A 12720-nucleotide genomic window follows, 5' to 3' on the forward strand; every position below is an offset into this window, starting at 1 on the left:
TGTTTTATTTGGAAAGACCGCTCATAAAGTCAAGATGTATTCCTTCTGCCTCGACACTGGTGTTGCGGGGATCAGAGGAAGAATTCACTGAATCAAACGCGCAGCAGAGGATAGTATGGTCCATTAAGAAAGTCACTCCATCGCCGGTTTTTCAACGGCCTGTTTATTTCACTCTGAACACGGAACTAATAATCGATTCGTAGAAAACCAGATCAGACAAGACGGATTAACGCACACTGAACGACCTTGCACTGAATGTCACAATTGACGGATTTTTTATTTAAAGCCCCGACACGGTAAGGTAGGCTACTAAGCATTTCCATTCGCACAGGAGGCGAGACCAATGTCAGTATAATGGGCTGTTATTGCCTGCGCGCAGCCTTGATGTTGACTCCATATTTATCTTTAATAGGCTGTAATCTTTTTGTTCACGCACATCTAAGATTAAAACAGCCCAGATGTTTAAAAAAATCATATTGATAATGGCACTGTTCATGCACCCTCGTTGAAGGCCGGACTGCGGAATACAGTTTCGCAATTGATCTGATTTAAGTCTCCTGTCATAAATATATTAGCCCAAGCCTTTTAGGAATACCAAATGAATATGATGTGAAATGTGCATATAACTGTGATGAGCTGTGTATATTCAGAGACGTCTAGGAGGAGAGCCCGCGCAGGACTCGGCTACGATTCTGCAGCAGCGCATGATCCGCTCCGGGTTGGGGAGAAAGAGAGAGGGGGCGTCATCTTTTTAGGATCATTAAATCACACTGTGTGTCTGACGGTACACTCCGCTACTTATCCGGCTATGCGCCAGTGTGGCTCTCCATAAGAGATGAGCCATTACAGTGTAGATGTAGGGTAGCCTACGAGGAAATCCCCCTCATTGTAAGGGTCAGCAGGCTGGCTGGTGGTCGTGCTCTAGCCAAAAATCTGCTGATACATGCGCTCTGCAGCCGGTGCTCCCAACCTTTGTGCGCAATGAAAACTATAACCCATTAAATCAGGGCCTCCTGGGGCTACAGACCCCTGTAGGCTTCTGTTGGCCTGGGTCTGTTTCTTTTTCAGTCAGTCATTTAACAGTTATGTAGTAAAATGGAATCATTATTGTGTTCCAGTTAGGTTTACATTATGGGACCAGCAGATTCAATTTATTCTGTCAAGTGCTGGTTAAAGCTGAGGTTTTATAGGCTTCCATTTTCACTCCCATCTTTTTGATTTCAGGTCACCGGCCAGGCCATGGAGATTGTCACACATTTAATTAATGACACCATAGAACTATACAAATGGACCCTCACAATTGCAGGTAAGAATGTGTGTGTTTTTGCTGTGATGTTGGTGTAAGAGATCTTATCAAAAACTAGGTGTTTTACCACATTTTCTTGCATGTGTGAACTTACAGTATGAGTCAGTAAAAGGTTGCTGCTTCTGTGGGATTTTGAGAAGTATGAGTCAAAGTTGCACTATATAGTTGTAAAACATGTGCACGCCTGGATGTAGCTTTGCTAACATGACGTTTAGTGGAATATGTTGCATCTCACTTAATGGAAAAAAGAAAAATCTCCTTGAAACGAATAAAAAGCCTTTATTCAGATGGCTCACATGACAAACAATTTAAAAACAGTACATGTTAAAAATGGGTTATGTAGTGGCACAGACTGTCTTCTTCAGGGTTTAACTCACTTTTAACATGTATAATACTTTTTCCAAAGAGCACATTCGACATCTGAAGTGAACCTCCTGGGCACTCTGGCATTTTCTTTCTTTGTCCTCTTTTTCTTTCAGTATAAGTAATTAGTAAAAGATAATCATTTTTATTAGATTTTATGAAAAAATGGTTATAATTTTCACTCAGAGTAACTGAGTAATGTGAACAGGAACGCTATATATAACGCTATAATGTCATGTGTCTCACAGACCAGCGAGTGAAGAAATGGCCTCTGATGGACAGCCCCTTGCCCACGTTGGCCATCAGCACCTGTTACCTGCTGTTCCTCTGGCTGGGGCCCAAATACATGAAAAACAGAGAGCCTTTCCAGCTCCGCAAAACCCTCATTGTCTACAACTTCAGTATGGTCATCCTCAACTTCTTCATCTTTAAAGAGGTAGATTATTGTTAGGCAATAACTTAGTTGTGTTGCTGTTTACTTGCAAGTGTGAATAAAATATAACGAGCTGAATCTCAGACTATTCATAACGTTCCCTGAAGGTGAGTGTATTACAGTGACCGTTCCACCCCCTGGGTTTAGACTGACCTTATTACAGTGCACCCAGCTTTCTGCCTGCACTCCATCTTTCATATGCTCTCTTTCACTCTCACTGTGTCTTTGCCATTGTTTATTTATAGCACTAACTCAAAAACTTTTTCTGATTTTTTTTTTAGCTGTTTATGGCGACACGGGCAGCGGGCTACAGTTACATTTGCCAACCAGTGGACTATTCAGATGACCCCAATGAAATCAGGGTGGGTGCTTGAAGCTGACCTAGCTTGCAGATGTTCCACACACATACATATTGTGTTTCTATCACTTCAGGGGGCATTATATTAACTTTCATTCATTTCCTGGAGATTTACCTTAACCTTGAACCAGATCATCACTCTGAAATGTAATGATTTCCATTTTGGGAAGCTGCCTTTTGTCCTCGTAAACATGCCGAGTCCCCACAGTGTGACAGTGTAAACAGATTTACTTACACACCTGATCTCAGGTGACTGAAGTTAAGATGTTGCTGAATAAATTTGAATATAAAATATTGAAAATCTTTCCTACAGGAACTGCAAATATGTGTACAATTCTGAATACAGCTTTATATTTAGTCAGAATCCAAATGAACTAGTCCTCTGATTTTCTGTCTGTATTTTCCTATTTGTTACTGTTTCCTTCCTCTGTACTTGCTGTCTCACATCATCTTGTTGTCATCCTGTCTGAGACAGGTGGCAGGAGCTCTATGGTGGTATTTCATCTCCAAAGGCATCGAGTACCTGGACACAGTGTTTTTCATTCTGAGGAAAAAATGCAACCAGGTTACTTTCCTGCATGTCTACCACCACTGCACCATGTTCACGCTGTGGTGGATCGGTATCAAATGGGTGGCAGGAGGACAGTGTGAGTAGCTCATGCCACAGTAAATGTTAACATTATGCGCTATGCCTATTTCTATTGCTAAAATATAAGATCTATAACATTTATCACCATATTTTAGCATGCTAACATTTTGCACACAAAGTACATTTAACACACAACGTACAGTCTGTGCTGATGGGAGTATCGTTCATTTTGCAGGTATTTGGTCATAAAACAAAGTAGTGCTGATAAAGACAGTACACTGAAGGTTAAAGCGTGTTCAAAGTTATTATCCAGAGGCAGAGAGGAATGTCATGGCGGTCCATCCAAGAACTGTTGAGATGTTTTATTTAAAACCACAAATGTAACCCAAGTGTTATGCTACGTAAAAAGTCAGATGATCACCAAAATCATTAGAATTTATCTTCTGAGCACCAAGACTGTTGGTAAAATTTTAAGCAACCCATTGTGAGTCTTGTGACGTTTCTATATTCTAGCACCACAACTAGCAAAACAAAATTAATATCATTGGTTTTATTTTTCTGGTATTTGCAGCATTCTTTGGTGCACACATGAATGCACTGGTTCATGTCTTGATGTATCTGTATTATGGACTGGCCTCCTGTGGACCTAAGGTCCAAAAGTACCTTTGGTGGAAGAAGTATTTGACTATCATTCAGATGGTAAGACATTTGATGCCTCTGTGGCTAATCCTCCATTTAACGCATTTTGAAAGTTTCATTTTGCTGGAAATCTGACCGCAATAATGAATCTGTCAAGTGCTGGAAAAGGTGCAGTGCCACAACATGATTTATCTTCTCTGTTACCATGTCAGATTCAGTTCCACTTCACCATCGGCCACACAGCCTTGTCCCTCTATGTCAACTGCAACTTTCCCCACTGGATGCACTACTCCCTCATCTGCTACGCCATCACCTTCATCATTCTCTTCGCCAACTTCTACTATCAGACCTACCGCCGTCAGCAGCCCAGACGTGACACCTCCTCATCTAAAGCAGGCAGGGCTCTTTCTAACGGGACCTTCAGTGGGCTCAGCAAGGCTGCCAATGGAATAATAATGATGGGGAGCAAAGAGGAGATCTCCCAGGAGAACTCTGGGAGGAGAAAGAGAAAAGGAAGAGCTAAAAGAGATTAGAGGAAGTGGACTGAGAGAGGTAAGCATGAGGTAGGGACTTTCTTTGGGTTCTAGGTTGCTAGCTCTAAAAAGAATTCATTTGAGGAAGACGATGGATGGATGTGTTAGGATATGATTTGTTTATTGAAGTCATGATCTGAGTTGTTGATAAAACTTGAGACAGGCCTGTGTTGAGAAAGGCTGGTTCTGTTAGTGAGAGATGACAAAGGTCATGCCTAAGGTGACCGTTATCACAAATAACCCAAAATACTGTAGTGTCTGGTATGAGATAGAACTTAGTATTCCATCTCTTTATTGTTGTGCCCAGTTCTGTAAATCTGGTTCAAAAAGAGCGACTCTCAGCTGCTACAAACTGAGCCTGAAAAGGAAACACTGCAGTGTACCACGGAGGCCCATTTGGCATGCTGGGAAAGGGTAGCATATACCATTGTTTTTAGTGATCACCGCTGTACTGAGACAGGAATACACACCATAATTAACGCACAAACATTTATATTTGAGCTTGATATCTTTTGTTGTTCACCTTTACACCTGTACAGTATCATGTCATATTATATACTATATCTTATTCAAGCTATTATTGATGTTACATGAGTGAGCTTTAAGTTTACTAAAAAGAAAGCCTTTGCAGTTATCAACTTATTTGTGAAGACTGAGTTGTCTTATTTATTCTTATTTATTTTGGGTCACAGAATCTCACTTTTGAGTTTTCATCCACTGGTTACATTCTAAAGAATCAATATTTTTAGGTAGGATGTTCAAAAAAAGAAAAATACATTTCTAACACTTTGAGACTTGGATTGTTACATCACTGGTTTTTCATGGGATAACCATCTACTAATGATCATAGAGGGTTAAAAATCAGAAAAAGTTGGGACCGTAGGTGAAATCTAAATTAAATGTGAAAATAGTGATTTGTAAATCATCTGTGTCCTGTATTACACTGAAAACAATACAGCAGCACATTATTTGACGTGATATCTCATCAATTTCATTCTTCGTTCAAAATAAACACTCACTTCAATTCTGATACCTGCAACACATTCCAACAAAAGTTGGAAAGTTGCATTTCAGTGCCAGCAATGAGGTAAAACAATGAAATGATGATTCAATTTGAAACAAGTGGTGTCAAAAGGTGACTGCATCATGATTTGGTGCAACAGTGGCATCCATCATTAAAAGTTTCAAGGCATCTGGAGGGGTTTCAGTGTGTAAAATCCAAGGACACAAGCCGAAGCTGGATGACCGTGATCTCTGATCCCTCAGACGACACTGCATCATGAATCATCACTCTTCTATAAGTGATATAACCACATGGGCTCAGGATGACTTTGGCTCACTTGTGTCAGGCACTACAATACGTAGTTACATCCATAAATGGTACTTAAAACTGTACTTTGCCAAAAGGAAGCCCTATGTCAACAGTGTCCAGAAGCTTAGTCGACTGCTCTGGGCTCAGAGGCCTCTGGGATGGACCATCACACTGTGGAAATGTGTACTGTGGTCACACTAATCAGTGTTTCAGGTCTTTTTGGAAGGAACAGACACTGTGTGCTCCAGACCAAAGGCAAAAAGGACCACGGAGACTGTTACCAGCAACAAGTCCAAAAACCAGGGTCTGTCATGGTCTGGGGTTGTGTCAGTGCCCTTGGCAAAGGTAATTTACACCTCAGTGATGGCTCCATTGATGCTGAACAATACACAGAGACTTTGGAGCAACATGTGTTGCCTTCAAGATGACATCTCTTCCAGGGAGGCCCATGCATATTTCAACAAGACAATGCAAAACCTCTTACTGTGCACATTACCAAGGCCTGGCTGTGGAGGAAAAGGGTAAGAGTGCTGGACTGACCTGCCTGCAGTCCTGACCTGCCCCCAACCGAGAATGTATGGCACATTGCGTCAATGAAGACCCAGGACTGTTGTGCACCTTAAGACTTGTTTGCAGGACGAATGGGACAAAATGACACCTGACACATTTAATCACGTGGTGTCCTCAGTCCCTAAACGTCTTTTAATTGTTGTGAAAAGGAACGGCAACATCACACCGTGGTAAATGTTTAATGTTCCAACTTTTTTTAGAATGTGTTGCAGACATCAGAATTGAAGTGAGTGTTTATTTTGAATAAAGAATAAAAGTGATGAGGTATCACCTCAAATAATGTGCTGCTGTATTACTTTCAATGTTATACAGGGCACAGATGATTTACAAATCAATATTTTTAGGTTTAATTTAGATTTTAGATACCATCCCAACTTTTTTCGATTTGGGGTTGTATTTCTGTATACAAATATAACCTGTTTTATATAGCCCTACTTGTATGTAATGTAATTACATGTAATGAATATTATCCAGAGAAATGAGTGATTTGATGATTATCGGTGTTTCCCCATTTTTGACAGAGAATCTGGTGGAGTTTTGTCTTTGCAGATGTTTTACCTGTCTCCTGTCTTTTTATATACACACCCTCTGATGTTGTTGTTTGTCTTAAATGCTGGTGGAAATGTGTGGCGAACGAAGAGTGGTGGTGGTCTGGGTCCCCTTTGAATCTGGGGGAATTCAAAACTAGCTTACAGCCAGTTTTTATCACCCGTTAACAAAGCCAACTTTCTTTTTGTATCTGGGTTTTCATGCTTTATCTGTGCCCTGAGCTGGCATGAATGTGAATTTATCAGGGGGAAAACTATATTTAAAAACAGTTATGATTTCAATACAAAAAGAGATGGTGAACCTCTATAGTGACTGTGTGTGTTGTATCATGATGAATAACTTTGCTCTGCCTGTTGTATGTAGAGTATAAATCAGCAGTCGTCTCTATATCAGCAAATCCATCTTTATGTTATCCATCGACCAATGTATTTTGATGTTATTTATTGGTTATTCCTATTTCTATGTAAATACCAGTTTCCATCAAGTTGAGAGTGCTTGTCTTTGTATTTGTGTTTCTTTTTTTGGCGTTGTACATACTACATTGTGATATTTTGTACACTGCGCATTTGGGAATGTTCCCAGCTTCTTAGCTTGGACATTTATATGTCCACTTTGCTTCTGTGTGTTTTTTAAGTATCATAACTTTGGACTCTCAAATGAAATTAAACTTAATGCCTGTACACATGTTGGCTTCTCTTTTCCACATCATTTAACTGCCTACTTGATAATGCAGTAACTGTACTGGCTCTTTAACAAAGATATAAACTATTTTACATTCTATGTGGCTCAAGACTGTTTTTACATCAGTGACATGGAGCTTACTGGAGTGCAAAGTAGGTTTCCAACACTAGAGGGCACCATGGCCACACTAGTATGATTTTCTTTGCAGTATTTGTATTGCACTGTCTATAAAATGAGTTGAAATCCAGTTATGGAAAGTAGCTATGTGTATTTAATACTGTACTTGCACTTGAGTATGTCTTTTCCTCCATTTTATACTTCTACTCCAGCATATTTGAGATAGAAATATTTTACTTTTTACTAATCACCTTTTACAGTATCTCACAATTGAAACAACCTAGAAGTTAATAGTAGATACAGAAATATGCAAATATAATCAATATATACAATCAAACAACATAACATTCTGAAAAGTTTCATTTTGCTTAATCTGTAATTGTACTTTTAGCTGAAAACACTTCTGTACTTTGACAGCGTGGTCTTTCACTCCACTTCAGATTTAAAAGAAACTGCAAAATCTCAATTTTTTGCTTCACTGTTCTTGTCAGCCTATCACACCTCTAAATTATGAGATCACATTTTATAAGAAATAGTTTTCAGACCTATGTCACTTCAGTTATTCATTTAGCAAGTTTATGGGTGGCACTGATATCAAGGCGGGGTCATGCCACTTACGTTATATTTTGAGTTATACCGCATGTTTCTTGTCTAATAAATATAAAATATAACTGTGCCAAAGGCAAACTGGTAGACAATTGCACTTGTAGCACTGTTTTTCTCTGCTGAATTCTCCTCCCATTCTGACAAGTTTAGACAAAGGTTTCTATGGTAACCGTACACAGCAGCTGTCTGAGCCCCAACCCTTTCATCCTCCTAAATCCCTCCCACCACCACCAGTACACCTCCCTGCTTCTGCTTCCACGTCTTCTTCGTGAATCAGCTGGGGTTGATGTGGGAAACAAGGCAATAAACTATTAAGCAAGATTGTAGTGCTAATGTGTGCGTGAGTGGATTAGTGAGAGGAGGTTGTGTGTGTGTGTGTAATAGGTAGAGAGATTGAGAAACATGTTTGTGTGTCTCTGTGTGTGCAATCTCCCCACAGAATGTGTGAGTGGGAGGCCTCCACTAGCAGAGGGGTATTACATGGATCATTGTGTAATTCCTCAACCCACAACAGTAATTTCACAACTTGGTAACAGAAAACCATAAGCTCATATGGTGGCCCCATATCCTCACAACTCTTTCAACCCTTTCCTGCCCGACTCTTCTGGTAGACAGACACATCTCTATAGCACAAATGCTCTGAAAAGAGGGTTTCTAAGGACAAATAGATGATGAATCACAATGGCAGATTTGGCCTGCTTACCATTTTTATCCTCAGAGTAAGTATGCCAGTTCATGTGGTATGTGTTGGTTTTAGCTCTAATTAGGGTAATCTCATTAATGTGTGGCTTTTCAGTTTCATGCCACTCAGTCTAATGCTTTCATTCAAATGTTGGCAGTGAATAAAAAACAAAATGACCTTAATCCTTTCTTCAGGTCTACACACAACATGAATAGGGCATGAGCATTGATTAATATATATATCAGTGTCTGTATCTGAACTGCCTCCACCCCTCCATTGTTAAATCAAACAATCAACCTATCTATCTATCTATCTATCTATCTATCTATCTATCTATCTATCTATCTATCTATTTTATATACAGTACCTGGGAGAAATGTATTGCACCAGTAACATATGAAGTGCTAACTTCCTAAATCCCTCCACAGGATACCTTTCAAAATAAAGGCATAAAGACTTACAAACTTCCATTACCTCATCCATGACATGCTCTTATGTTAGGAAATACTATTAACAAATAATGAAGGAATACAAATTCCCACATATGGCTCTCCTTATGTGAATAAGGGAATAATATAAACTGCAGTGTGGAGGCCAGTTAATGTGAGGTGATGAAACCTTCCACAGCAACCACGCCACAACACTACAGATTGATCCTGGTAGATCAGTGGTGACACATTCACCATCAGGGATCTCTGCCTACACATAGCATGACTGTGGTGATCTAGGGTATGGGTGTTTGTGTATAATAGTGAGAGTGATATTGAGAGAGAGACTTGGGTGTGTGAAATGAAAGCGGGTGTTATTTTTAGACAGATGTTCATCAGGGCCTCTTTCTCTCTCTCACTCCTCATAGCCTGTCCTCATAGCTACCTTTGCTCTCACCAATGCATGAGATGGGATGTGGGATGTGGGATGAAGGCGTAGGAGGTGAAAGCAGATTTACTACCTAAGAAAATGGACACAAGACGCCAGAAAATAATAATAATGATAATAATAATAGAGATAATTTGGCAGGAAATGTTGCTGAGTGAGCTGTCCTATTATCACTGTGGGAAAAAAAACCATTGTAATAATCATTCCATCTCATGTCAAACATGTCAAACAATATAATTAGTCAACATGTACTGGGGGGGTAATACAGGAATAAACAGTTTGGGAAACAGACATGATAAGGTGACTCAGTCCAGTAAGAATAACAGAGCAGAATAAACCGACCCCATTTGTTTCACTTTAGACAAATCAGTTATCAGTAATGTGGTCTGGCACATGGTGCAGTCATCTGTCACTTTAATGCAAGCAAATGATTGAATAGACCTGGTGCAGAAGACTAGGACAAGTGGGGGGAGCAGAGAGAATGTGTGGGAGTGCAAAGCCCAAAACATCTGTTCTCCTCTTCAGACAAAATGGATCATCATTCTTGCCCAGAGCTGGCTGATTGGCCCTGAGACTCCTTATCTGGCAATTAAACTGTGATTACAACAGAAAGTAGTCTTGTTTCTGAACAAATGAAGATATAGTCTGTCGTAACAGAAGCCAACGGAATGCACAGAGGCAGGAGGCTAAAAGCTGCGGTTACTGAAGCCTTGACAGAAACTAAATTCCATGCCATAAAGTTTTCAGAGCAGAGCAAATCCTAGCTTTCAATCCAAGCCAATCCCTGGCACCTTCTTCAGACGTCCTTGTTATTTTGCTCAGACATGGATGATGCATGCAACACTGGTCCACTTCATTTTTATCATATCTGTAAACAGCTATGTCAGAAGGACTTGGCCCACTGCAAGATATTTCAATGAACATGAAGATGCTGTGAGTGTATGAGGGGCCAGGAAAGTCCAAACTGTTTCCAAGCTGAATAAATGATTCTTAGCAACTATTTCCTTTGGAAACACACACATGTGAACCTGTCTTCTAATCAAATCCCGTCTACACAGGCAGAACTCCAAATGAAATTTATTCCAAGACACTATCAAGACCTCCAAACACAAAAATGGCATAATAATTTGTTTCTGGGCATTTGTGTAATAACTGTGTGCTCCAGCTTCAGTGTGGGGTTTGGAGATGGAACGAAAGAATGATGACATACAAAACACTAGAATGTAGGAACTATCAAACTTTTGGATCTTTTGAAACACAGCTATGCAGCTTTAAAACATGAACCTCCATTACTCCTCATCTCACTGAAACCCAGCTCCCAAATGGAAGAGCCATGTCTAATGACTGAACCAAAGTCAAATAATTGTCTAAATATAAGCAAACCAAAACGATATGCAGCATTTCAACCTTCATTTATGCTTAATTAGTCATATTAGCCGAATTAAGATAAGGATAATCAGGAAGCGTACCGCCTTATCCAATGGTGACAAAAGGGCAGGATGCAAAAAGCAGTCTTGTTGCTCTAGTTAGGCGACAGCTGTCCATCAGACAAAGACTCAACCATATTGTGTTTCTGGCATAAAGTGCATCGCTGTGCCCTTAGGGGAAAAACGTACTTTAAGTTTGGGAACAGTTACATTCTCTTTAGAGGTCAATCCAAGCCCAAAAATATGTCAATAGTAGATGAGTTTAGAATAGTAAGTGGCTTCATCAGTTCACTGTTGAAAGGCACAGTGAATGGGAGCGAGACAACGGAGACCGTATCCTATCCTCTTCCAATGAGAGCTGTCGGCTGCGTGAAGCTTCGTTTCCGTGCAGCCCGACCCTCCCAGCGATGATGTAATGTCATGAATATTAAAACAGGTTGCTTGGTGGTCGGGAGGCGCTCGAGTCAGCATCCCTTTTGCCTCTCCATTACCAATACCCTTCAGCATCCGATAAAACACCCAGATAAAGGTAAGCAATTTGCAGACCTTCTTTATTTCCACGCGTTAATCCGTTTTGCTTGAGCACACAGGGCGTGTTTTAGATGAATGTGACAAGAATAACCTGGATGAAGGGCAAATGTCTGACTGTCCATTATGTTCTGTACTGTCAGGCCTTCAAGGTGGGTTGATTTACTGTTGCTGCTTCCAGCTGTTTAGTTGTAGAGACACTTCTCCAGGAAAAATGAAGCTATACACTGGGGTGCTCTCTTTTTCCTACAGGTTAGACTAATTTAACATTCTTCATGTAATCAGCTGTGAGTGAAAGACTGTGTGAGAGAGCCTGTAACAAGCAGCCGATTTTTGATGCTTTTAAAAGCAAAACCAAAGAAAAAAAAATCAACAGACTGTTTCAACTTTGCGATTGGTACACGAAACGTTCTGATACTTTTATAGCTAATCTTCCATCCATCTGAGCAGTGAGTCATCGGGCTTGTTGGCTATGAGGTGTAATATGATGGCTGACAGGAAACGGCTCTCTCAGTCCTCTTATGCGCCTGGATATGGCTCGTTTAGTGACAAGAGACTGGATCATGCTTTGTTTCTGCTGGCTTGGTCGGGGGTCTGATCACAGGCCACTCAGAAACTGCTTTCTGTCCACTGAACGTCTTAAGTTTAATAGCCAGTGACACTGCCTTCTGTGTGCCTCTCTTTCTCCCTCGCCCATTGCCCTCCGGCCAGTGCTCATGAAGCAAATGTGGACTATCTAATTGACTGAACTGCAGCTGATCTCACACACACATCTCATCAGAAGGGGAGTGGCTGCATAATCACTGAGGTCACTACCAGCGCTTTCCACTTAGAAAAAGGCAACATCAAAAATGCTTGATGCATCCTGGATTAGGCTGCATCTTTTAATAATCACCTTATTTCCAGTGTGTTTTCGGTGGCCTTTAGTCCAAGTAACAAACTTGGTCTATTTGGTCGACCTGTAGATGATAAGCTTTTCTTTGCTGATTGTTATTTAACCTACAGCTCATCTGTAGCCTTTAGGTCTGATAAGTCAATTGTTTTCCAGCTACAGGGAAACGGGTGACGGGGATGAATGTTGTTGAGGATAAGGTGAGCCTTTGACATCATAATGAACCTATCCTCTGCCGACTCGACACGGCAGCTAGCAC

The 12720-nt window shown here is 40.5% G+C and overlaps 1 protein-coding gene across 2 annotated transcripts; it reads left to right on the forward strand.

Annotated features, from left to right (window-relative positions):
- The first annotated feature begins 71 nt into the window (after positions 1-71).
- On the forward strand, positions 72-5134 carry elovl4a (ELOVL fatty acid elongase 4a). 2 transcript variants are annotated; one of them, XM_020596598.1, is made up of 7 exons: positions 72-301; positions 1225-1306; positions 1918-2105; positions 2384-2464; positions 2936-3107; positions 3621-3748; positions 3901-5134. In XM_020596598.1, the coding sequence occupies exons 2-7, from the start codon at positions 1240-1242 to the stop codon at positions 4219-4221; spliced, it is 957 nt and encodes a 318-aa protein (XP_020452254.1). In that variant the 5' UTR covers positions 72-301; positions 1225-1239; the 3' UTR covers positions 4222-5134. The 2 variants fall into 2 exon arrangements, with proteins under 2 accessions (XP_020452254.1, XP_020452253.1); XM_020596597.1 differs by having other exon boundaries at positions 72-296.
- The last annotated feature ends 7586 nt before the right edge of the window (positions 5135-12720 follow it).

The sequence above is a fragment of the Monopterus albus genome, unplaced genomic scaffold (assembly GCF_001952655.1).
Source record: "Monopterus albus unplaced genomic scaffold, M_albus_1.0 scaffold31.1, whole genome shotgun sequence".
In the NCBI taxonomy this organism is placed as follows: Eukaryota; Metazoa; Chordata; class Actinopteri; order Synbranchiformes; family Synbranchidae; genus Monopterus; species Monopterus albus.